The following is a 22,659-nucleotide window of genomic DNA, read 5'->3' as shown; positions in this document are numbered from 1 at the left end:
GGGTCATTTAGCCTCCACAGGACCCATGGGCTCCCCTCCCAGTGATGCCAATGAGGCAATCCTCTGCTACATATCCAGCTGGAGACATGGGTACACCCTGTGTACTCTTTAGTTGGTGGTTTAGTCCCTGGAAGATTTGGGGGGTCTGATTGGTTGATATTGTTGTTCCTCCTATGAGGTTGTAACTCCCCTTAGTTCTTTCAGTCCTTGCCCTAACATCCCCATTGGGGTCCCTACACTCAGTCCAATGTTTGGCTGTGTATATCTGCATCTGTATTGGTCTGGCTGTGGCAGAGCCTCTCAGGGGACAGCTATTCTGACCTCCTGTTAGTAAGCACTTCTTGGCATCAGCAATAGTGTCTGAGTTTGGTGTCAGCAGATGGGATGGATCCCTAGGTAGGGCAGTGTCTGGATGGCCTTTCCTTCAGCCCCTGCTCTACTCTTTGCCCCTGCATTTCCTCTTGACAGGAAGAATTCTGGATTAATATATTTGAGGTGAGTGGGTAGCCCTACCCCTCAACTGGGGGCCATGCCTATCCACTGGACATGGTCCCTACAGGTTCTATCTCTCCTTTGTTGTATATTTCAGCTAAAGTCCTCCCTGCTGGGTCCTGGGAAGTACTTGGGTCCCTGGCATCTGGGACTTTCTATTGGCTACCCCCAGTTCCCCATCTCCCACTCAAGGACCTCCACATAAAACCAGATACAGTGAATCTAATAGAAGAGAAAGTGGGAAAGAACCTCAAACACATTGGCACAGAGAAAAATTTCCTGAACAGAACACTAATGGCTTATGCTTTAAGATCAAGAATTGACACTGTCAATAGGACAAAACGGCAATCCATAGATTGGGAAAAGATCTTTACAAATCCTACATCCACTAGAGGGCTAATATCCAAAATATACAAAGAACTCAAAAAGTTAGACTCTAGAGAACCAAATAACCCTATTAAAAATGGGGTACAGAGCTAAACAGAGAATTCTCAACTGAGGAATGCCGAATGGCTGAGAAGCAGCTAAAGAAATGTTCATCCTTAGTCATCAGGGAAATGCAAATCAAAACAAGCCTGAGATTCCACCTGACACCAGTCAGAATTGCTCAGATCTAAAACAGGTGATAGCGGATGCTGGTGAGGATGTGGAAAAGGGGGATATGGTGGGACTGCAAGTTGGTACAACCACTCTGGAAATCAGTCTGGCAGTTCCTCAGAAAACTGGAAATAGTTCTACCTGAGGACCCAGCTATACCACTCCTAGGCATATAACCAAAAGATGCTTCAACATATAACAAGGACACATGCTCTACTATGTTCATAGCAGCTTTATTTATAATAGCCAGAAGCCAGATGTCCCTCAACAGAGGAATGGATACAAAAAATCTGGTTCATTTACAAAATTACTCAACTATTAAAAATAATGACTACGTGAAATTCTTAGGCAAATGGATGGAACTAAAAAATATCAGAGGTAACCCACACAAAAGAACACACATGCTATGCACTCACTGATAATGGATATTAGTGAAAAAGAAGCTTAGAATATATCTCACAGACCATATGAAACCCAAGATGAAAGACGATCACACCAAAGTGTGGATGCTACAGTCCTACTCAGTAGAGGGAAGAGGATAACCTCTGGGGAGTAGAGGGAGAGAAGGATCTGGGAGCGAGATAGGAGGAGGAGGAGGAGTGAAAAGGGGGGGTGTTCAGATACGGGAGGGGATGGGGGAGAAGTACAAAGGGTCAGGAATTTATTGCCTATTTTAAATCAGACTATTTGTTTTTACTGTTGAGCTTCTTATCTGTCCTGGATATCTCCCCCCGCCCCGCCCACTTCAGATGTATAATTTGCAAGTGATTTCTTTCATGCTAGGGGTTGTCTCTTTGAATCATAATTTTTAATGCTTGTGTGATAACTTCAAAACCATGGTTAGGGTCAGAATGAGGGTTAATATTAAGGTTAGAGTCAGGGTTAATAGTAGTGTTGAAGTCACGGTTAAGGTTAAGGTTAGGGTTAGGGTTAGGGCTTAAGCTCAGTTATACTTAGTATTAGGCTCAAGGTTGGGGCTAAGATTAATGTTAGGATTGTGCTCTGGGTCAGGAGAAGGGTTTCCTTAAATAGCCCCTTAGGACATGTTCGATTTTCTGGCTTTTATGAACTGTTTGTGTAGATGTGGATGTACTGTGGATGTACTTGTGCACATAGCTTGGTTTCCCCTGTGAAAGCCGTCTCTGTCGACACAGGTTCTCTTCCTCTCTCACTGCATCCTAATGGTTTAGTGAATGTACATTCTCTGGGTTATTCTCTAGTGTCACGCATGACCAAGCCAAGCTCATGGCTACCTGGTAGATCTGTGCATTTTCCACCTCTTCTACAACCTCACAGATTTGCTTGCATAGCTTTTAACCCTTTCAGAGAGGTGGGCAGTAGCATGAATGAGCTTTCTGAATCTTCTATAATGGAGTCCTAACTCTCCCATTCCCTTAACCATGATCCTGGCAGCTTGGATTCTTCCCTCTGCTCAGGCCAATTGCCAAGAACTTGCCTTATTTACATCAGTGCAAGTGGATATTAAAGCGATTTGGCCCCACATAGCTGCAAAGTATGACAGATGCCTTACATTTGAAGGGGACTTGGTACTGCTCATTAATCACTTGCTAAACCGCCTTCCCCCTTATTTGAGGACATAGAAGGTGAATTCCATCCTGTGATATTAATTTCTTGGCTACTTTCATGAATTCAGGGCCCATGATGAATGTTTTTACAATGAATACTAAATTAACCCAAACTGATTAGCGTTTATAAGTTATTAATGTGATGTCACATTGGTCCAGTCTCTGCACACGCAGTGTTTCATTAAATACTTTCCTCTTGCTGGAAAGATCAGTCTCTTCTTCACTGCATTTGTCAACTTCAGTACAATGCTCCTGCCCCTTGTTAGCATAGGCAGGCCCCAGTGAGCGGCAATGGCTGTGGGATTCCTGGGCGGGGTGCCTCCATCATTCAATTCTTGTTGTCCAGTGTGGACATAAATCTCAAGAGACTCATAGGAGCTGGGTGGCATGGCAATCTGGGTATTTATCTATGGCTCTTGGGGGGGCCAGGTAGCCATGATCTTGGCTTGGTATCATGGTTTGCAGAGATGGGTGGCAAAGATGGTGTGGGTGAGACAGGTGGTGTAGGTCTGTGGGTGCTGGGTGACATGGCTATAAATAAAGTTAGTAAATGCATGGACTCTGACCACTGTCACAAGAGCTCCCACACTGTGGACAGTAGGGCAGGGTTGGGGCTCATTACAGGAGAGGAACCTGATGCTGTGAGAGGTTCGACATCTTAAAGTAACATTTAAGTGCCAGAACCAAGATGTGAACCTGGCTCTCCCACTCTAAATCTCTTCTTAGTAATGATTCTTATAGAAAGGCTTCTTTCCCCACTAAAGTTCAAGCTTAGCTACACCAGTGATGTAGACTGGAGTGTGGTAAAGCCTCGGCATTGCTGATGGGGCGTCTAGATTCACAAGTCACTTTCCTCCTGGGTCTTGGACTCTCCCTCCCAGCCTGGTAGTCTTCCTGTCTGCTCCTGATCTGGGTGTGTGTAGTGATCAAAGCAGATGCAGCAGCCACTGAACCGTTTTGCCTGCTCTTGGCCATAAGAGGTGTTCATTGTCCCTAGGCCCTGCTCTGCTCCATGGCTGCAAGACAGAAGCTCTGTCCTCAGAAACGTAAGCTCCCATACCATCACTCCATTTCACAGGCCATCCTGGTATTGTGGGGGCACCTCATCTCTGCCTTAGAGGGGCTGTGTTCACACGGATTTCACAACTCTAACGGAATACTGCAACACTCTTTAGGGTAGAGATCTAAAGGCCACACAGTGAATCAGGGTGGGTGTGAGAACTGTCAGCTCAGATTTTTCTCAGTCCTTCACCGATGTACAGACAATGAGTCGACACACTGCCTAGGAGGAGGAGCGATGCGTCTCCACACACATGGGAGGGATGCAGTGAAGCCTTCAATTTCCTTCAGCTATTGATTGTGCCTATGGGACAAACAACCTTTGGATGGATTCGAGTCAAGAGTTACCTGGTCATGGCTCTGAGGACAGGGAGGGGAGGCCTCAGCTTGGGCCTGTGCAGAGTGGAGAATATCATGGGGAAGGGGAGGGAAGAAGAAGGGCTGGGATGTCAGACCATATATGTGGAAGGGTCAGGGCCAACCATAACTACAGTGATACAGTTGGGATAAGAGGCCAGTTCTCAGGGGTGGGGGGAGGGCAGATCTCAGATTTCCTTTGGATCAAGCAGGCAGCTTGGGAACCAGAATGGGCAGTTTGGTCCTATGGCTATGTTCTGGGTAGAAATATTTCATTAAGACATAGGACATAAGGTCTTTGCTGAAAAGAAAGGGTCACACATGCAGAACAACTGCATACCTTCTGAAGCTCCTGTGTGTTGGTTTATATGGTCCTCATAGGCTCATATGTTTGAATGCTTACTCTACAGTTAGTTAAACTATTTGGAAAGGATTAGGAGGTGTGGCCTTGTTGGTGGAGGTGTATCACTGAGGGTAGGCTTTGAGTTTCAAAAGCCCATTCCCAATTAGTGCGCTCTCTGTCTCTCTCTGTCTCTCTGTCTCTGTCTCTCTGACTCTGTCTCTCTCTGTCTCTGTTTCTCTCTCTCTCTCTCTCTCTCTCTCTCTCTCTCTCTCTCTCTCTCTCTCTCTCTCTCTCTGCCTTGCACTTGGGGATCAGATGTGAGCTCTCAGCTACTTCTTCAGCACCATGCTTGCTTGTCTGCTGCCATGGTCCCTGCCATGATAGTAGTGAAGCTATAAGCAAGCTCCCAATTAAATGCATTTCTTTTATAAGCTTCCCTGGTTGTGGTGTCTCTTCATAGCAACAGAAAAGTAACTAAGACATATCACAATTATGGAAGCTTTCTTGGAGTGGTTAGACATAACAGTAGGTTGGGGACCATCTCAAGGTATGAGAGAGGGATAGAGAACAAACAGATATAGTGGTTGAGAGCTCATGGGAGTCATGAGATAAGCACTTTCTGTTAGAGGTAGAGGCCACTGGGAAAAGAGATCATCTTTCTCCAAAGTTCTCAGAACTCAAGAGTATCTGAAGGGTTTAGAACAGGAGCAGATAAGTTCATGACAGAATGACAGAAGTGTGCATATAGCAAGGGCTTGCCTTCACTGTAGCTCAACTGGCCAGCCACTGTAGTCAACAGGCACAGTGATCATTCTCCAGAACTGTAGGAAAAGGTAGAACATAAGAACACAGAGCATTTTGCCTTGATACCCTGACAAGAGAGTTGTCATCCTAACCCTTCAAATACACAAACTTATCTGAGTGATAATTCCCAACTGGTTTATTTAGGGTTTCCATTGCTGTGAACAGACACCACAACAAGGCAACTCTTGTAAGGACATTTAACTGGGGATGGCTTACAGGTTCAGAGGCTCAGTCCGTTTTATCAAGGCAGGAGCATGGCAGCATCAGGGCAGGCAAGCAGGAGCTAAGAGTTCTTCTCTCTTTCACTCACTCTCTCTCTCTCTCTCTCTCTCTCTCTCTCTCTCTCTCTCTCTCTGTCTCTCCCTCTCCCTCTCCCTCTCTTTTATTGGGTATTTTTATTTACATTTCAAATGTTATTCTGTCTCCCAGTTTCCCATCCATAAGCCCCCTATCCCATCCTCCCTTCCCCTTCTTCTATGAGGGTGTTCCCCTTCCCCATCCACCTCCCCCTTCCCACCCTGACATTCCCCTATATTGGGAGGTCCAGCCTTGGCAGGACCAAGGGCTTCTTTCTCCTCCCTTTAGTGCCCAACAAAGCCATCCTCTGTTACATATGCATGGGTCTGTTCATGTTTACTCTTTAGTAGTATTTTAGTCCCTGGGAGTAGAATTCTACATCTTGATCCGAGAGCAACCAAGACTGTCTTATGCAGGCAGCCAGGAGGAGGGTCTATTCTGTACTGGGTGAAGCTTGAACATTGGACCTCGAGGCCCATCCCCACAATAATACACTTCCTCCAACAAGGCCACGCCTACTCAAACAAGTCCACACCCCCTTATCGTAGCACTTCCTATGGGCCAAGCATATGCAAACAGCCACACCAATACTCTATGTCCATAGCCTTGCTAATGATTCTAAGGTCTCAACAGCCATATAACCCATGGGGTGCTTCATCATCAAGTCTAGTTTAAATCCCCTGATGTCTTAGCTGTATTCTGCTTTAGAACGGTTACCTGATGCTGCTAATGCAGTGTCTCATGGCGAGGGAGGTTAAGAGTACAGCAAGCATCCTCCTCATCTCAGATAGAAGTAAGGCCTTTGAATGCCTTCCTCGAACATTCCCTCTTTGGGGTTGCAGTCTTGCAGGCCCACTCCCACCACCCACAGGCTTCCTGGTCAACGTCACTGGATGCTCTTCGTCTTTCACGTCCCGAGCTATTGAAGATTTCCCAGGGGCCTTATTAAATGCTGCTTTCAGAGCTGCTCATTTATCATTGTCAAGGTGGCAAGCCAACCCGAGAGGAGCCATCTCTTGGACTCTGATCTTAAGAGCTCTGGCAGAGTCCAGTCCTGAATTTTCAATGCTGTCTAGTGATCTCTACTCTCTGCAAAAATTTCCCATTATTCTTGAGTCCACAGGAAGAAACCTCTCCCATCCTCACCCTAAGCAACTTCAAACACACTTCCCAAGCTCGTGCACTGACCTGCTCAAAACAGAAAGCAGCTGAACTCCAGCTGGGCATTTTAAGAGAAAGGGAGATCTTGTCCTGCCTCTGCTTGTCCGTTTTTATTAAATGGCTGTAGCAAAAACAAAGCTACTTCTTATACTGATTTGATCAGTGGGGGAAGCATAGCCACACCTCACATAAGGGAGGTGGGGCCTCCAGAGCACCATCGCTCTGCAGAGAAACCCTAGGCACCTCAGTCAGCTAGGAGCTCATCTGAAGAGGAAGACAAGGAAGATGGACCCCTGTGAAATTCCACACTTGTCGTAATGCTGCCTGGGCACCATGGGGTCCCTTTGAGACCTGTGCAATTTGGCCCAATTCCTTTTCCTACGTCTTCAGCTTTGGTAATGTTTTGGGAAGGATGTAGCTCTCTGCTGTGGGAAACTGTGTCACTAGGCAACAAACGGGAGCTACCTCACCTCCTTATTTTCTTTCTCCTCTCCTCCCCTAGGGAGGGTCTTATATCCTAAGCTGGGTTACAGCCTACTATGTATCTCAGGCTTCTATAATCCCTCTGCCTCAGATTTCTCAATTCCTGAATACTGGGATTACAGGTATAAGCTCCCTGCCTGGCTTCTCCTGGTGCTGTGAGGGGCACAGGCCTTGGCCATCCATAGAGGTAGATTCATCCTGGACCACAGTGACAAAGCGGTCTACAAGTGAGAGCTGCTAACCAGGGGCACACGGAGTATAGGTTGAGGATAACCAGAAAGACTGGCTGTATTTCTGGGGGTGGCAAGGTTCCACCCCATAGGCATGACTCAGCACCCTGAATGGAGGGCTGTGAGGTTCTGCGAGCTCCTGGTGGGGCTGACTGCAGCTGTGTTCTCTGCTCCCCAAGGAGATTCACTCATTGCTGCATGACTTGTTATCATTAGAGCAGATTTACCGCAGGGAGCAATATTTACCTTTAAAAATAAAATGGCGAGGATTTGTTGCCTGTCACTTAATAGATTAATGTTTGCAAGGCTCCTGATTGCACAGTGCAGAGACTGTCCTCAGGGTGGTTGAGCTGTGGTGAGGATTCTCTCAGGGGAGGATACATAGAAGGTTAGGATAATCCTCCCGGGTTTGTACGTTTTATCATAATATGGCCGTGCGCATTCATTCAACATTGTTCCCAGCTGCGTTTGTGTTAAACAGGAAGACAGGAGTTAGCAGAGACCTCAAGGCATGCCTGTATGGCCCCCAAGAACCTACCATTACTAGACTTGCTGATTTCCAACTTTGCTCTTTTCCCACTATGGGTGTCTTAGTTTGGGTTTCCATTGCTGTGAAGAGACACCATGACCAATGGCAACTCTTATAAAGTAAACCATTTAATTGGGGCTCACTTACAGTTTCAGAAGTTCAGCTCATTCTCATCATGATGGGGAGCATGGCAGCTTGCAGGCAGACATGGCACTGGAGGAGCCAGGAGCTCGACATCTTAACCGAAAGGCAACCAGGAGAGATTTTCCTTCCACACTGGGCAGAGCTTAAGCACTAGGAGCCTTCAGAGTCTGCCTACAGTGAAACACTTCTTCCACCAAGGCCGCACCTCCTAGTAATACTACTTCTCATGGGCCAAGCATATTCAAACCGTACCAATGGGTTATACTGCTTCTTAGAGTCGGTACACAGAGGGCTCAGTAAAAGTCTCTGAGTTAATGTAAGTTTAAACTCAAGGATTCAACGAGCCGGTTATTTCACAGCAATAAACCAGAATGTCAGCAATGAATACTTAACTGGAGACCCAGGTCCTTGAAAAAGAAAGGGAGGTACCATTTCCCTCATTGTGAGTGCTGAGCACACAGTCCTACATCACAGCTAGTTACTGCCTTCCGATTATTTTACGCTTAATGTTAGGACCACACACATATACTAGTGAGCTAATTAAACAACTCATTTAAGCATTTATTTTTAACGATGCCAGGAAATATTTACTGAGCACCAGGCACTCTGCTTTATGCTTTTATGCTCAGATGATGAGGAGAGAGACCTACCTACACCTTACATGGCATTGGATGTGACAAAAAAAAAGTCATACATCGAGATGTGGGACCTCACAGGGTTGCTGACAGAGTGTCTGCATTGAGATGACATATCAGGGAAGCTGCCACAGTCAGGTTGACACCTGCTCTGTTCGTTCTTACTTAGATTTTAGGAGGTCAAACAAGGTCATGCTTGTCATCCTCTGTCTCCACTCCTGTGCACTGGCTTTGGATTCGTAAGGGGCTGATGAGGAGTGAGGAGAGTTATCTGTAGACTCATCTTCCCCCAAGTGCTGCTGGATGGAATTCTAGAGCGGTCTCCCCATTGTCGGATGGTGCACATCAAGAGGCATGCTAGCATGCAATAACGTTAGCTTACTGCCAGCTGTGGTTTGACAAGGAGCAGGCTACATGTCAGGCCCACAGAGACCTCTGCAAGAAACCAGTACTGGTGTTCCTGTCTCAGTAACAGAAAAGAGACCACTTATGTTCTTCCCCCACTGCTGTGGCTGAGTCTGGGTGCCAGGCTGGGCACACTGGGCTACTGACCACAAAGTAGGTAGTGCAGTGGCCATGTCCACAAAAGGGACAAAAATCTTTTTTTTATAAGTCAACTATTTTTAAAGATTTTATTTGTGTGTGTGTGTGTGTGTGTGTGTGTGCACGCGCGCATACAGCATATACAGGTACATGCAGCAGCCAGAGGAGGGTGTCAGCTCCATGGAACTGGAATTACAAGTATAAGCTGCCTAACATGGGTCTTCTGGAAGAACAACAAATGCTTTTAACAGCTGATCCATTTCTCTAGCCATGCTGATCTCTTAGAGATGCAGGTGCTAGGACATTCTGCAGGCTCCTGGAAAAGTTGGGGGTGCTTCCTGTGACTGAGGGACAGGTTAGCCCCCCACACACACACACCATGTCCTTCTTCTTCAGTGGTTCTTCCAATCACCATACTGATTTTGGCCAGTTAGGATCACTGAAATCTCTAGTTGGCTAGAGCCTTGAAGAATTGCTAAGATTCTTCCGTGGCCCAATGCTTCTGCTTATTTGAATCAATTCAAGACTGTGGCATTGAGGTGCAACCAAGCAAATAGAACTGCACAGTGGGGGAGTACGAGGACTCTTTTGATTTGTAACACAGCAGATCACCAATCCAACACCGCCCCTGCATCTTTAAGAGGTGACTGGTCAGAGTGGCTCGAGAGAAGGCTCAGCAGCTAAAGGCCTTTGTTGTTCTTCCAGAAGACCCATGTTAGGCAGTGCACACCTGCGGCAGGATTTCAAATGCAATCGTGTTTGAGGTAAAAGACAGCTAAAAATAGCTTTAGTTAATCTTCTTACAGATGGAAGAGAAAGTAGTGATTGAGTCACAGCCACCAAGCCGTCAGATCCAAACCCCAGAGGGACTCTGTGCAGGAAGACCCGGTCACTAGAAATGAAGCTAAACAGGATTCATAGCAAGTACCTGGTCACCTGGGCGTGACACCTGTCACCACGAGGCCATGACATACATATTCTTCTCTTAGTTGTGACTCATCCTCAGCATAGACCCACAGCCGTGAGTGGCTATGGCTAGCTAGTGGTGAGCTTTGGACTGGGAACCTTACACCAAGGCTGTTCATTGTAGGCCTTCTTCCTTACACTGTCTGTGATAATCGTCATTGATTGGCAACTTGACAGAATCTAGAACCACCAAGAACCTACAGCCCTGGCATAGCTCTAGCGAGTTTCTAAATCAGGTTAACTGAGAAGTTAAGACCCATCCTAAATGTGGGTGGCTCCATTTCAGACTGGGTTCTTTCTTACTGAGAATGCAAGGTGACCAGTTGCTTCAGGCTGCTGCAGCCATGCCTACCCCCTCACAAAGGACTGGGCTTTCACACTGTGAGCTAAAAACCTTCTTCTTGAGTTGCTTTTATTGGGCACTTTGCAAAAACAATAAGGAAAATAACCCAAACATCATCCTTTATACTCACCTTAGGGCTTTAAACACCTTAGTTTTGCCTATTTGGGTTCATTAAGGCCACTGATGTCCAAGAGTTAAGCCGATGTCAGCCCCATGGCTTCCCCATGCTGACACAGCTGATGGTGGCACAGCTTCATAATGATGAGCTAGCCCACTTTATCCATAAGCCTCCAGGGGTGAGGGTGACTTTGCAGAACCATGGGCATCAATGTGCAGCACACTGATGACTCCTATGTAAGCCTCCAAGGAACTTCATCTACACTCATGGTTACAGAGCCAGCACTCAACACACTGCACTGGATATGGGGGAAGAGTATATTATGGTTTGGATATACTGTGGTGCCTGAGCTGCATGTGCTTGGTCCCTGGTAGTGACACTGTTGAGGGATGATTGGCTCGCAAAGACACTGATGCCACTCATTCAATAACCCATCAACTCATTCATAGCCAGGGCTAAATGGTAGGTGGAGGCTGCAGGAACTGGTTCACTAGGGAATGCAGCCAAGGATGTATCTTTCCACCCTCACACCCCAGCCCGGCTTGTTGGCTGCCATAGGTGAACAGCTCTGCTCCAACACACATGGCGTTTCTGCTTCCTCATGAGCCCAGAGATGAAGAAGCCAGCCTACCACGGACTGAGACTTCTGAAGCCCCGAGCCCAGAGGAACTCATTCCTGGCTGTTTTCTAAGGTGCTTTTTCATGGTGAAGGAAACCTTCGGGATATAATGATATTCGTGTGTGTGTGTGTGTGTGTGTGTGTGTGTGTGTGTGTGTGTGTGTGTGTGTGCATGTGTGCGTGTGTGCATGTGTGCGTGCATGTGTGAGTGTGTGTGTGTGTGTGTGTGCGTGTGTGCGTGCGTGAGTGTGTTTTCATTAGGGCAGGTGTGCTTACCTGTACATACACGTGTGTGTGGAGGCTGGGGGGTTGATATTAGGTGTCTTCCTCTGTCATATCCAGGCTTATTATTTTATTTTATTTTATTTGAGACAGGGTCTATTGATGAACAGTATTCCATTTTAACTAGACTGACTGGCCTAAGAGTCCTGTGGTCTGCCTGTCTCCATACCCAGTGCTGGGATGGTATGTATCCTCCCTAGCCCATCAAAGCCCATTTTTAAAACAAGAATTCTCTGTCTGAAAAGGAACAATGATTTCATATAATCATGTATGTCCGTGCATTTATCTAAAACTTAATCACACACACATATACACACCACACACACACACAACATAGACACATACACACATACTTCACACATCTCACATACACACCACACAGTATATATATATATATATATATATATATATATATATATATATATATATATATATATATATACACATATATATATATTACATACACACCACATATACCTCACACAAAAACACATACAACATACACACACATATCACACACACACAACACACACATATACCACACACACACACACATGTCCGATGTGCATGGTGATATGCAGTTTAGAAAACATAAATGGCAAAAATCAAAATGTGGCAGCTAGACCCAGCTTGCTTACCAGCTGCTGGCCTTTCGGGCCCCACCCTGCATACTGAAGCTTCGCGTTGCTGACTTCTGGCGGGTCCAGACTCTGAGGGTCCCTGAGGAGATAGACAGACAAACAGAAACAAAGCACAATGTTGGGAACCAAAATATACTACACTTCCACTTGTCATCTGATGGTCTTACTCTCCTCCTGCCTCTTAGCTACTGAACAATACGTCTCACTCAGCTTCTGCCGGATGTCTGCAGATGTACATAATTTATTTAAAGCTGAACTATGTCCACTGCTACTTAATCCAAATGGTAAATATTCATCAGGAGAAAACATGCAGAGAACTATATAGATCAATTTTTAAAATGTCTAGGGCAGTTAAACTTAAGCGAGACCCACAGCCAAGCAGCAATAAATTCCACACCCAATGTCTTCATCATTGGCTCTCCTTGCAAATAATTCTTTTCTAAGTATGAAGCCAGGTCATTCTGACCTTTGAAAGCCAGTGGCCTCAGGATGAATTGTATTCTGTCACAGATACAGAGGAGAGAAGGAGAGGACATAGGGGAGGGGGAAGAGATGGAGAGAGGGACTGGGGGAGAGAGGGAGAGAGGGAGAGAGGGAGAGAGGGAGAGAGGGAGAGAGGGAGAAGAACTGAAACACGTTTTTCCTATTTAACATTTCTTACATTTTTCATTTTTGAGGATATTTTCCAATTGTGTCTACATGGTAGCCAGCCTGTATACACACATATGTGTGCACTGTGTACACATGCTCAGGTGCATATGCATATGGGAGCGAGGTGGGTGATGGATCTTTCTCAATCACTCTCCACCACAATTTTGGAGTCAGGGTCTCTCAGGGAGCCTGAGGGTCATCAGTCTGATTAGCCTGTGGTGATCCTGTGTCCCTGACATCCCAGTGTTGGGTCACAGCTCATGCTACATGCTTTATAGCAGCATTGACTGAGCCGTCCTCCAAGCCCTATAGTTTAAATTCTTAATTTACAGATGTGGAACATTCCTTGACAATAAAATACTGTCTGCATATGCAAATGTCCTAATACATAAAAGCCACAAAAACATCTGCAATGTTCCTATCACTTGAATATTTCAGTATTGTTTATAGATGCTGCTACCTTCCACAGGTAGACAGAGTAGCCTTCATTTAATTTTGAGGGTACCACCGCACCTGTAGAATGGCATCTGCATTCTGGGGGAGAAAGATGGCCAGGAGAGCACCCCATCCTGAGAGCATAGTCCCTACACTGCAGAGAGAGCCATGAAAGCGTTTGCTTGTGAATAAAGGGAGGGTGGGCAGACTGTGCTGGTCTTAGGGAAAGGAAGAGTTTTAGGAGTTCCACAAAGGGAAGAGGCAAGAGGGAAGAAGTGTGGACCAGGCCCTTACATGATCAGAGCTTCAAACACAGACAGTTCTGGAGTGATTTCAATAGCACTGTAAGAATCAAGACAGACAAACAAAAGCAGGGGGAAATAGAGGAGGAGAAGATGAGGACACAAGAGGACACAAGCGTCCACAGGGCCTCCCAGGAGTGTGAAGACAGGAGGTCAGATATGGAGAGGGGAGCTGGGATGATAGTCCTCAGGGGGGCAGAGAAGCTAGGAGTAACAGGAGCCTGGACAATGTGGGTCCACATGGGCTCTTACTAAGCTCCAGCCATGTATGTCTGTAACCATGCATCTGTATGATCTTATATGTATGTGTATATATATGTGTGCGTGTGTGTGTGTATGTGTGTGAATACATACATATGAAACATATAGATGGATATATTAATATATGTGGCCTGAATATATGATCTGTATATCCATCCATTATATATATATGTGTGTGTGTGTGTGTGTGTGTGTGTGTGTGTGTGTGTGTGTGTGTGTGTGTGTGTGTGTGTGTGGTGTGTGGGGGGTGGGGTGTGTGTGGTGTGTGGGGTGTGTGTGGTGTGTGTGTGTTTGTGTGTGTGTGTGTGTGGTGTGTGTGTCTTTCTGATGTGTGTGTGTGTGTGTGTGTGTGTGTGTGTGTGTGTGTGTGTGTGTGTGTGTGTGTGTGTGTGTGTGGTGTGTGGTGTGTGGTGTGTGTGTGTGTGGTGTGTGGTGTGTGTGTGTGTGTGTGTGGTGTGTGTGGTGTGTGTGGTGGTGTGTGTGGTGTGTGTGGTGTCTGTGTGTGTGGTGTGTGTGTGTGTGTGTGTGTGTGTGTGTGTGTGTGTGTGTGGTGTGTGTGTGTGTGTGTGTGTGTGTGTGTGTGTGTGTGGTGTGTGTGTGTGTGTGTGTGTGTGTGTGTGTGGGTGTGTGTGTGTGTGTGGTGTGTGTGTGTGGTGTGTGTGGTGTGTGTGTGTGTGTGTGTGTGTGTGTGGTGTGTGGTGTGTGGTGTGTGTGGTGTGAGTGTGTGTGTGTGTGTGTGGTGTGTGTGTGTTTGTGTGTGTGTGTGTGTGTGTGTGTGTTTGTGAATGGGTGCCTGAAGAAACTCCAGGGCCTTGGCTCTTCTGGAGTTATTAGCAGTTGTGAGCTTCCCTAGGTGGGTGCTAGGAAACACACTCTGTCTTCTGAAGAGGAGCCTGTCCTGTTCACTGCTTTAACTGTAAGCTACCTCTCCAGCTCAGCAATTAGGGTTTTGCTGGTGTACTGCTGCACAAATGTTATGTGATGTGACAGTACACTGGTGAGCTTGAGTAGCTGGTCTGCAGTGTACTGAAAAGGCCCAAAAATCATTTAATCATCCTAAAATACATATTTATTATTTGTTAGTTTAATCTTTCCTTTTTCTCCAAAATACTACAGCAAAGCACAAGAAGGCTGTGGAAAAGAGCAACGTTTTCTGTAAACCTCATCGGATTGATGGGTGAGTCTCAGAAGAGACTTGCTGTATCTTGAATTTAGGAAAATATACAGGCATAACACCATTTATGAAAGAGAGGCAGAGAAATCTGAAGCCTTCAAGTTGGTCAGCTAGTTCCAGGGCTGGGTGGAATGGCTTGAAGGTCTGTAGGAACGTGGCCTCTGTCATCTAAAAATGTTGTGAAACGCAAAAGAAATGATGCATACCAACTCAACAGTGCTCCAAGGGGGTGGTTCTCTCCTTCCTAGCTAGTGAGTCTCTTAATGTCTCAAATTCTCTAAGTCAGCCCAATGACTCCAAGATCCCAAAGTGAGCTGTCCTCAGGGAAGAGGCCAGTAAGCGATAGGATTCCACCCTAACAGCACAGACCTTGGGAAAATAGAGTAGCTCAGTCCAAATCCCTCTTCCGCACATTCCGCAGAGGAGCATTAATGTTTGCTTTGTGGATAACATCCAGTATTGCCCTGCACATGGAGGGGTAGTCATGCTCCAGCTTAATCCTTGATAAACCGACAGGTAATTAATTTGGCCACACATCATAATGCATGTGTGCATCCTTAGAACTTCATTTAATTAGTTGGACCAGTGGGTTGAGTAGATAAAGTGTTATTGTAATGACTTATCTGTATGAAAGTTGTCTAAAAGAGATACTAATTTATCGGACATAAAGACAAGTTTGTTCTCTGAAACTTAGCAGTGACAGCAAATCGGTGAATCCCCAAGGGGGTGGGTAGACTGAGGGTCTCTACCCCATCGCCCATACTTGCTATGGTGAATTAAATCTCTTTTTTACACTGGGATTCCACAGTATCAGATTGTTTTGCTTTCTAATCAATAGTCTTCAGGGTGGCACTTCCAGTGTCCCTGTACTGTGTCCTTGCTCAGTGAATATTCTGCAGTTTCTCATCATCTGACCACCTCTACCTCCATGTTGGTTGTTGTGAACACAAGGATTCTATTGAATATGCCCCATAGATCCACAGATAAACCATGGAGAACCACTGAAGAGCTGCACAGAATCATTATCTGTCTGTGTGTACGTATGAGTGTGTGTGTGTGTGTATGCATGTGCGTGTGTAACCCAGTTCACCCCTGACCACTGTCATAGCCTTCTGTTGAGTCCTGGCTTCTCAACTTCCTTCCATTACTTCATCTCTGCTACTGCCCCCAGTCACCTCTGTCTTCTTTGTGTGGGGCTAGCAGGTGGCCCTGTGCTTACCTCCAGGAAGAACCTGCCACTCCTCTACATGTGCGGCATCCAAGCAGAGATTCTGTGGTGAGCTGGTGGCCAGAGCTACGAGGTCAGATCCAGCTGCATCTGAGGTTGCCATGGCCAAGTCCTGCTTCTTGTCTCTGTCCCTTTGAGGCTGAGTTCCTCTACAGGTGATTATCACAGATCCTTGCCTTCTCAGCACCAAGATCCTGAGGACCCTGCTGGCCAAGCTCCCTGCCTTCAGGACAGCACACCTTCTGAATACACACTGGTCCCTCAGTGTCAAGATAGCAGCCTTTTCCTGTCTGAACAGTGCCTTGTGCCAGCCGGTGGCCAGGCCAGTTTTACTTTGCACTTTGCTTCTGGGAAAACTGTATTACTACAGTGCTTTAAATCATCCTGAGTTCTCAGAAGAGCTGACAATAATGTAGCCACATTATTAATATCTTGCCTGGGCTTTACATTTGTCAATTTATGCTACCTCTCACTGACTCCCACGGTTGACTGTGGGGTTCGTGGGCTATGTTTGTGTCCTATGGGTTTAGACAAATGCATCATGCCATGCATCATGGTGTCAGTACCACGGGAGTGTCCCTGCTTGCTCCACGCGGTCTCAGTTGCCTGCCATGGAAGCTGGTGTCTTTTCAGCCTCTGGCTCTGCCTGTCATAGGAACTGGCTTCTTTTTTGATGACGAGCTCAGGCCCTCATGTTTGGTCTGCTTCCAGGGCTCCTCCCACTCTCACAGCCTTTTCTGTCCGCTCTGCATTCCTAACCCTCCAGGGTGCCAGCACTCACTAGATAAGACAGTGCATGGCATCACATCATTTGGCCAGTGCTCTCCCACATCTAAGCCTTGCTGGCCCTACCCACACAGTTTTTATTTTATTTCACTCATGTTTCACTGGGGCTGGGGAGATGGCTCTGTGGGTAAAGTCCCTGCTGTACAAGCACCAGGACCTGAGTCCAGATCACCAACATGCACGGAAAAGTTGGGTATGGAAGTCGCATGCCAGTGACCCTGTCACTGGGGAGGAAGAAATAAGAGGATCTCTGGGGCTTGTTGCCCACCCAGTGAGCTCTAGGTTCAGTGAGAGACACTGCCTCATATCAGGGACACAGCTCCTCTTCTCACACAGAAAGCAGCAGCAATAACCTCTGATGCACACTCAAGGTGTCACATGTGTGTGTGACGTGTGGTCTAGGGACACATGTGGACATGGGTGGCTATGAATGCAGCCCAAACACAGAACCCATAAATGTATTTAAAACATTAGGAACACTTACTCATATTGTTTTGTAATTTGATTATGTGGTTCTTGAATGTGGGCTTCATAAGTAAATGACAACAACAACATTGTGTCCTAGTTTTAAATGGTTGAACATACCTGACAATCTGGCCAGTGATCCCTACCATACACTGGGTTATTCTGAGATTATCGTGTGTGTGTGTGTGTGTGTGTGTGTGTGTGTGTGTGCACAAAGTAATTTGCTGATTAATTTGGGGGCTGTCTAGTGCCTTCCCCACCCCTCCTTCCTTTACCTTTCTTTATTCATTTATTCTAAAAAATGTGCGTTGGGCTCTGTGATGAATCATCTCTGGGTACAGATGGATCGGTGCAAAAATGATTAAGGAGGAATAAAATAATCTGGACTTCACATAGCTCAAAATAATCACAAGATCCATTCTGATTTTGCTTATTTGAGCAATAAACAAAACAGGGCATAAATCATACTGGATTCTGAAGAGTGAATTAGCGCCCAGCCAAGTTTGCTCATTTATCTTCCAAAGCTATTTTGAGGGATTGAAAAGCTTCCCCAACAGCAATGGCATTTAGGAGGAAGAAAAGCTAAAATTTGCTTTTTTTTCCTGGCTTTACACTTTCATGACTAAAATCATAAAAAATACCCCAATCCTGCATCTTCAATGTCAAATATTGTGAGTTTTCTTCTCATATGTTTAGTATAGTGAGAGACACAAAAAGATACACATTCAGACCCATGTAAGTGCTGTCCACAGTAGGTGCACACTTATTATGAATGCATAGTAGGTCAGCAAGGAGCAGCCTTCAGTTACTGAGGGGTCAAGAACAGTATTTGTAGTAACTGAAACCCACTTGGTACCTAGATATGCCTGCCACCTTTTTAATGTATCATGGATCATTCGCTTAAGTTCTTGTGTTAGGAGTTCCATGCCATCAGGGCTTCCAAGCACATGAGCCCTGCTACTGTTTGATTGGTGCCCCATCCTCACCCTGACCCGGATCCCATACAAGTTCTGGACTCTGATCACTGATGTGCAATGGGACATCTGGGCTGAGACCTCCCTGTGTCCCACAGGCACACCAATCACAAGGAAATGCCAAGTCACATGAAAAGAGAGTGTGTTCCCAGGTCAGTCCACCCTCAGTCTACCCCAGTTAAAAGAAGAAGCGAGACAGGTCAGGGTTGGTCTGGGTGGGTGGTTGGACCATGAAACCTTTTGGCAGACATAAAATGTTCCAAAGCAGAGAGGCTATGGTGGCCAAGACCTTCAAATACCCTTCAAACCACCAAGCTATATGATTTAGATCTGTAAATTAAGGATGTGAGAAAGATGCCTCAAAAGGGCTTGGAGGAGAGAGAGAGGAGGAGAAGGGTTAGAAAGGTCAGGAGGGTGGAGCTATGCTCTAGGCCCTTCATTTTCCATACATCTTCAAGTGACCTTATGTTGACCTCCAGTGCTGGCTGAGGAAGCCCTTCCAGAGCTGAGATGATGGGTGCTTGCCTGCTGGAAAGCTCAAACAATCCCACAGAGGACATCACAGGCGGCCACTGTAATCACCCTATCCCTGTCCTGTAGTGTAGAATCAGCTAAAGCCTGCCAACTCAGGCTGCCTCCTCAAATTCCATCAACACAGAGCCAGCAAAATTAACAGGCTAGCTGCAGCTTCCTGTCTGGTTGGCTTCCAGGCCCCCAGGAAGCTGCTCCCTGCTGCAGGTGAGACGGAGAACTCTGCGTTATCTTTTTCCTTTAGAGCAGATCCTATCATGATGTCATGGTCTCATTCCTCCCGGGCCTGTTGGTTCAGAGGAGGCATCCGATCAGTGTGTCCAGTAACAGATCATCCTGTCAGGACTGGTGATGTGGAAGTCTCTGCCACATGAGGGTTGGACTCATGAAGCCCCAGTCACAACAGGCTGTGTAGCCCTGGGCTGATGGCTCTGCCTCTCTGAGCAACTATCTACTGCTTGAGGTGGTTCATCACTGGTCACCATTCTTGGGAGTCAACTGACAGAGGTGATTGCTTTGTTGCTGGTAGAGGCTGATGGGTTGGGTGCACATAATTTCCAGGTTCCCTGCTCATCTCACACAACGAGGTAAGGCTCAGTTAGCATCTTGGTTAGCACGCTGTACCATTGCCATGTCAGGGCTCGCCCTTTTGGAGAGTGAGAGGCAGTCGGTGGATCAGGCACCTGGACAGCTCCTCTGTGAGCCTGGGCCTCCTTCAGATGGAATGAGAGATGGGTTTGCTCCCCTCATAGTCTCACCTCACAGCCGTATAATTAAGTACAGGCCTCCACACCCTCAGGAGCTTCTGCATTCAGCTTTTGGCAAAATTCTGCTTTGGGACAAATGCCAATACATTTCTCCTGCTCTGAGCTGGATGCAGGAGAAAAAGGCAGAGAGTTCTTCCCAGTATAGGTCAGGAGACCAGACTGGAGCATGAGAAAGACAGACAGCAGCAGCCTGAAGGACGCTGCTCACATGGTCCACCATCCCAAGGGGCCATGGAGACTCTATCGTCTCCCCATCTGGGTTCATTTCTTCTCATCTTCTCCCTTTACAGTTCTGTACCAACCCATAAGTGTCTGATCCAATATTGGGGACCTGCTTTTAGTGACCATGAGAGCAAATTGCCCAAGTTCTTCATCTATGGCTATAGTCTCAGTTAACGGAAGTCATGTAAAGGATGTTCTGATGCCCGAGAACAGTCCCAGCACAAAGGGCAGCTTGGGCTCAGTGCCTCACTCTGACGGAGGGGACTGAGCACCGGCTGTGTGATCACAGTAAGCTCAGGAATGCAGTGCACATGCCAAAGCTGCAATAGACATCTACACACACGTCTATGCAACAGACAAATGTCTACGTAGGCACAGAGGTAGAGCTCAGGGTTCCGTGGGAGGTGCCATCCTGAGCTGCTTCTGTTATCTGAGGACAGGGGAAGCCTTTTGAGGAATTATTTTAAACCACATAAAATGTATATGCTGGTTTTTTTCTTTTTAAAGAACAAAGTTAGTGATAACAGATTGGAATAAAGGAAACCACAGGGAAGCTAGACTGAGAGCCTGCAGAGCTCTGGTAGGTAGGAATTCAGAAGCGCATCAATGACGGGCAGTCTAGGAGAACAACACAGCTGTAGACAGAGGGACTTCAGCCATGAAAGAACTGCCTGTGTGACTGCCCTTACCCCTCCACCCAAGACAGCCCGACAGACCTGCTAGCTAAGGGGCTTGGAGTCTATGGCAGCAAAACTGGCTTGTGTGCTGAAAGATTCCACTGACTCTTCAGAACGGTTCAGAAATAGAGATTCCCCTCAATTTACCTGGCCATTCCTATCAGTTTCTAAAAGCAGATCTGAGTGTCTAGAGACTGAGCTCACAGGATCAGGGGCTTGTAATCAGACAAGGGCCTGAGAGAGTCCTGTTATGGAGAATATATGGGAGAGTGCATGGGCAAAGGCTTCTAGGGTGTGGGGAAAGTTCGGGGTTGCCAAGGTCATGGTATCACCACAGATTGCAACCAGATGCAGAAGCCATGTTGCTAGGGTTCTGCTGTGTCCTGCTTCAGTCAGAGCACCTGTCTTCTTTATGCTACCCATTGGCAAATTGTCAGGGCCAGAAGCGGTCAGGCTAAGAATAATTAATACCACTGGAGCAATTTGTAGGGAAGAGCCTATCCTTGCAGACAGGAGCTGAGCCACAGCAGGGCCAATTTGGGTGATGTCTGACATGATGAGGCCCATGGCGAGTGTCCTTTCCTGCCTCACACAGCCGCAGATTCTGCGGCCTGTAGTCATTAGTAGCTGATGCTGTTCGGGGCTGAGCTTAGCCAGTAGTGGAGGGGTGCTGGGAAAGGCATAGAAAAAAAGATAGCAGAACTCCATGGGAACAGAGAGAGTCGATTTGGACGTAAGAGCAGTGAGATCGCAGGATATAACAGTGCAGGCCAATACGGTTTAACAAGATCAGGCATTTAGATAATTCTCTAACCACTGGCTTCTCCAGCCACATTCGGCAGTACTAGTGCAGCACTGGTACCTATTATATCACTAGTATTTAGTGCATTATTGCACTAGTACTTAGTGCACTATCTATACCTAGTGTAGCACTAGTACCTGGTACAATACCTAAGTGCAGTATTGGCACTTAGTGGGTACTAGAGTGCTGAGTATAACACTGGAACTGGAGCATACAGTGTAAGTAACCAGCACAGCACCAAACCTAGAAGTCATAAGAGTTTAGACCTATGAGCTTCTTCTAGCACTTCTAAAGGTCTGTAGGAATTGGCCATAGGGCAGTAGTGTGGTGAATAAGAATTAGAATTCACAGAGATATAAAACCTTGACCCTCTCATTAGTTATGAGAAATGTGGCTGTCTACATTTCTGTCCATGGAAAAGATTAACTCCAAAGAGGTCAGGCCATACCACCCTGGTAGTGGAGTTGGAGCCTCCACACTTCATGGTAGTGGAAAGGACAGAAGCCATTGGCTGGGGTGAAATTCTAATCTGGACTCTCAAAAGTGTGATCTGTCAATTGCTTCTTACGTGTCTGAAATCCCACAATTCCTTGCTGTTGACTGAGTCAAGAGTCCTGGAGCCAGGAAAGTGTCTGGCCATCATGCCATCTCCCCAGTGTGTACAACTGGGCCTCTGTCCTTGTCTTGGGACTCTTGGAACTTGATGGCTGAACCATGGTGTGTCTCCACGTGCCCTGCCTGTGAAGGCAGCTGCAGAGGCAAGCAGGCTGGGCTGGACACTACATCTACTCTGCCTGGGGAGTCAGAGCCCGCCTACCTTTCTTGTGCTGTTCCCAGGATGGAATATGTTTAGTGAGGCTTGAGAAGGTCCTCAGTGCTCTCTTCAAGCAAAGCTGCTTCCCAGCTGGAAACCACCATGCCTGAAGATGAACTGCCACCCCACCATCAACCCACCCATGTGAGGCAGCTCTGGACTCCACACCTGAAACCTAACCAGAGCAGGACCAAGTGGGTCACCCTCAGTTCTTCCTTTGAATTTTCTTAGGGTGAATGGAGAAAGGTGGTTATTGCAAAAGAAAATCTCCTTAACAATCTGGCTAAGAAATGAAGTATTTGACCAGCATGCAGAGCCTGAGGCCTCTTTATGATGTTTAA

The 22,659-nt window shown here is 46.6% G+C and overlaps 1 protein-coding gene across 4 annotated transcripts in view; it reads right to left on the bottom strand.

The window, feature by feature from the left end:
* The window catches only part of Dpp6 (dipeptidyl peptidase like 6), an 877,415-nt gene that overhangs the window by 157,570 nt on the left and 697,186 nt on the right, over positions 1-22,659 (bottom strand). For all 4 annotated transcript variants that reach the window (XM_032907169.1, XM_032907171.1, XM_032907168.1 and 1 more), the window contains exon 7: positions 12,227-12,308. In XM_032907169.1, the coding sequence (XP_032763060.1) occupies positions 12,227-12,308 (82 nt within the window). The remainder of the gene's footprint in view (positions 1-12,226; positions 12,309-22,659) is intronic.

The sequence above is a fragment of the Rattus rattus genome, chromosome 6, assembly GCF_011064425.1.
Source record: "Rattus rattus isolate New Zealand chromosome 6, Rrattus_CSIRO_v1, whole genome shotgun sequence".
Lineage (NCBI taxonomy): Eukaryota > Metazoa > Chordata > Mammalia > Rodentia > Muridae > Rattus > Rattus rattus.
This window is presented reverse-complemented; position numbering and strand designations above follow the sequence as displayed.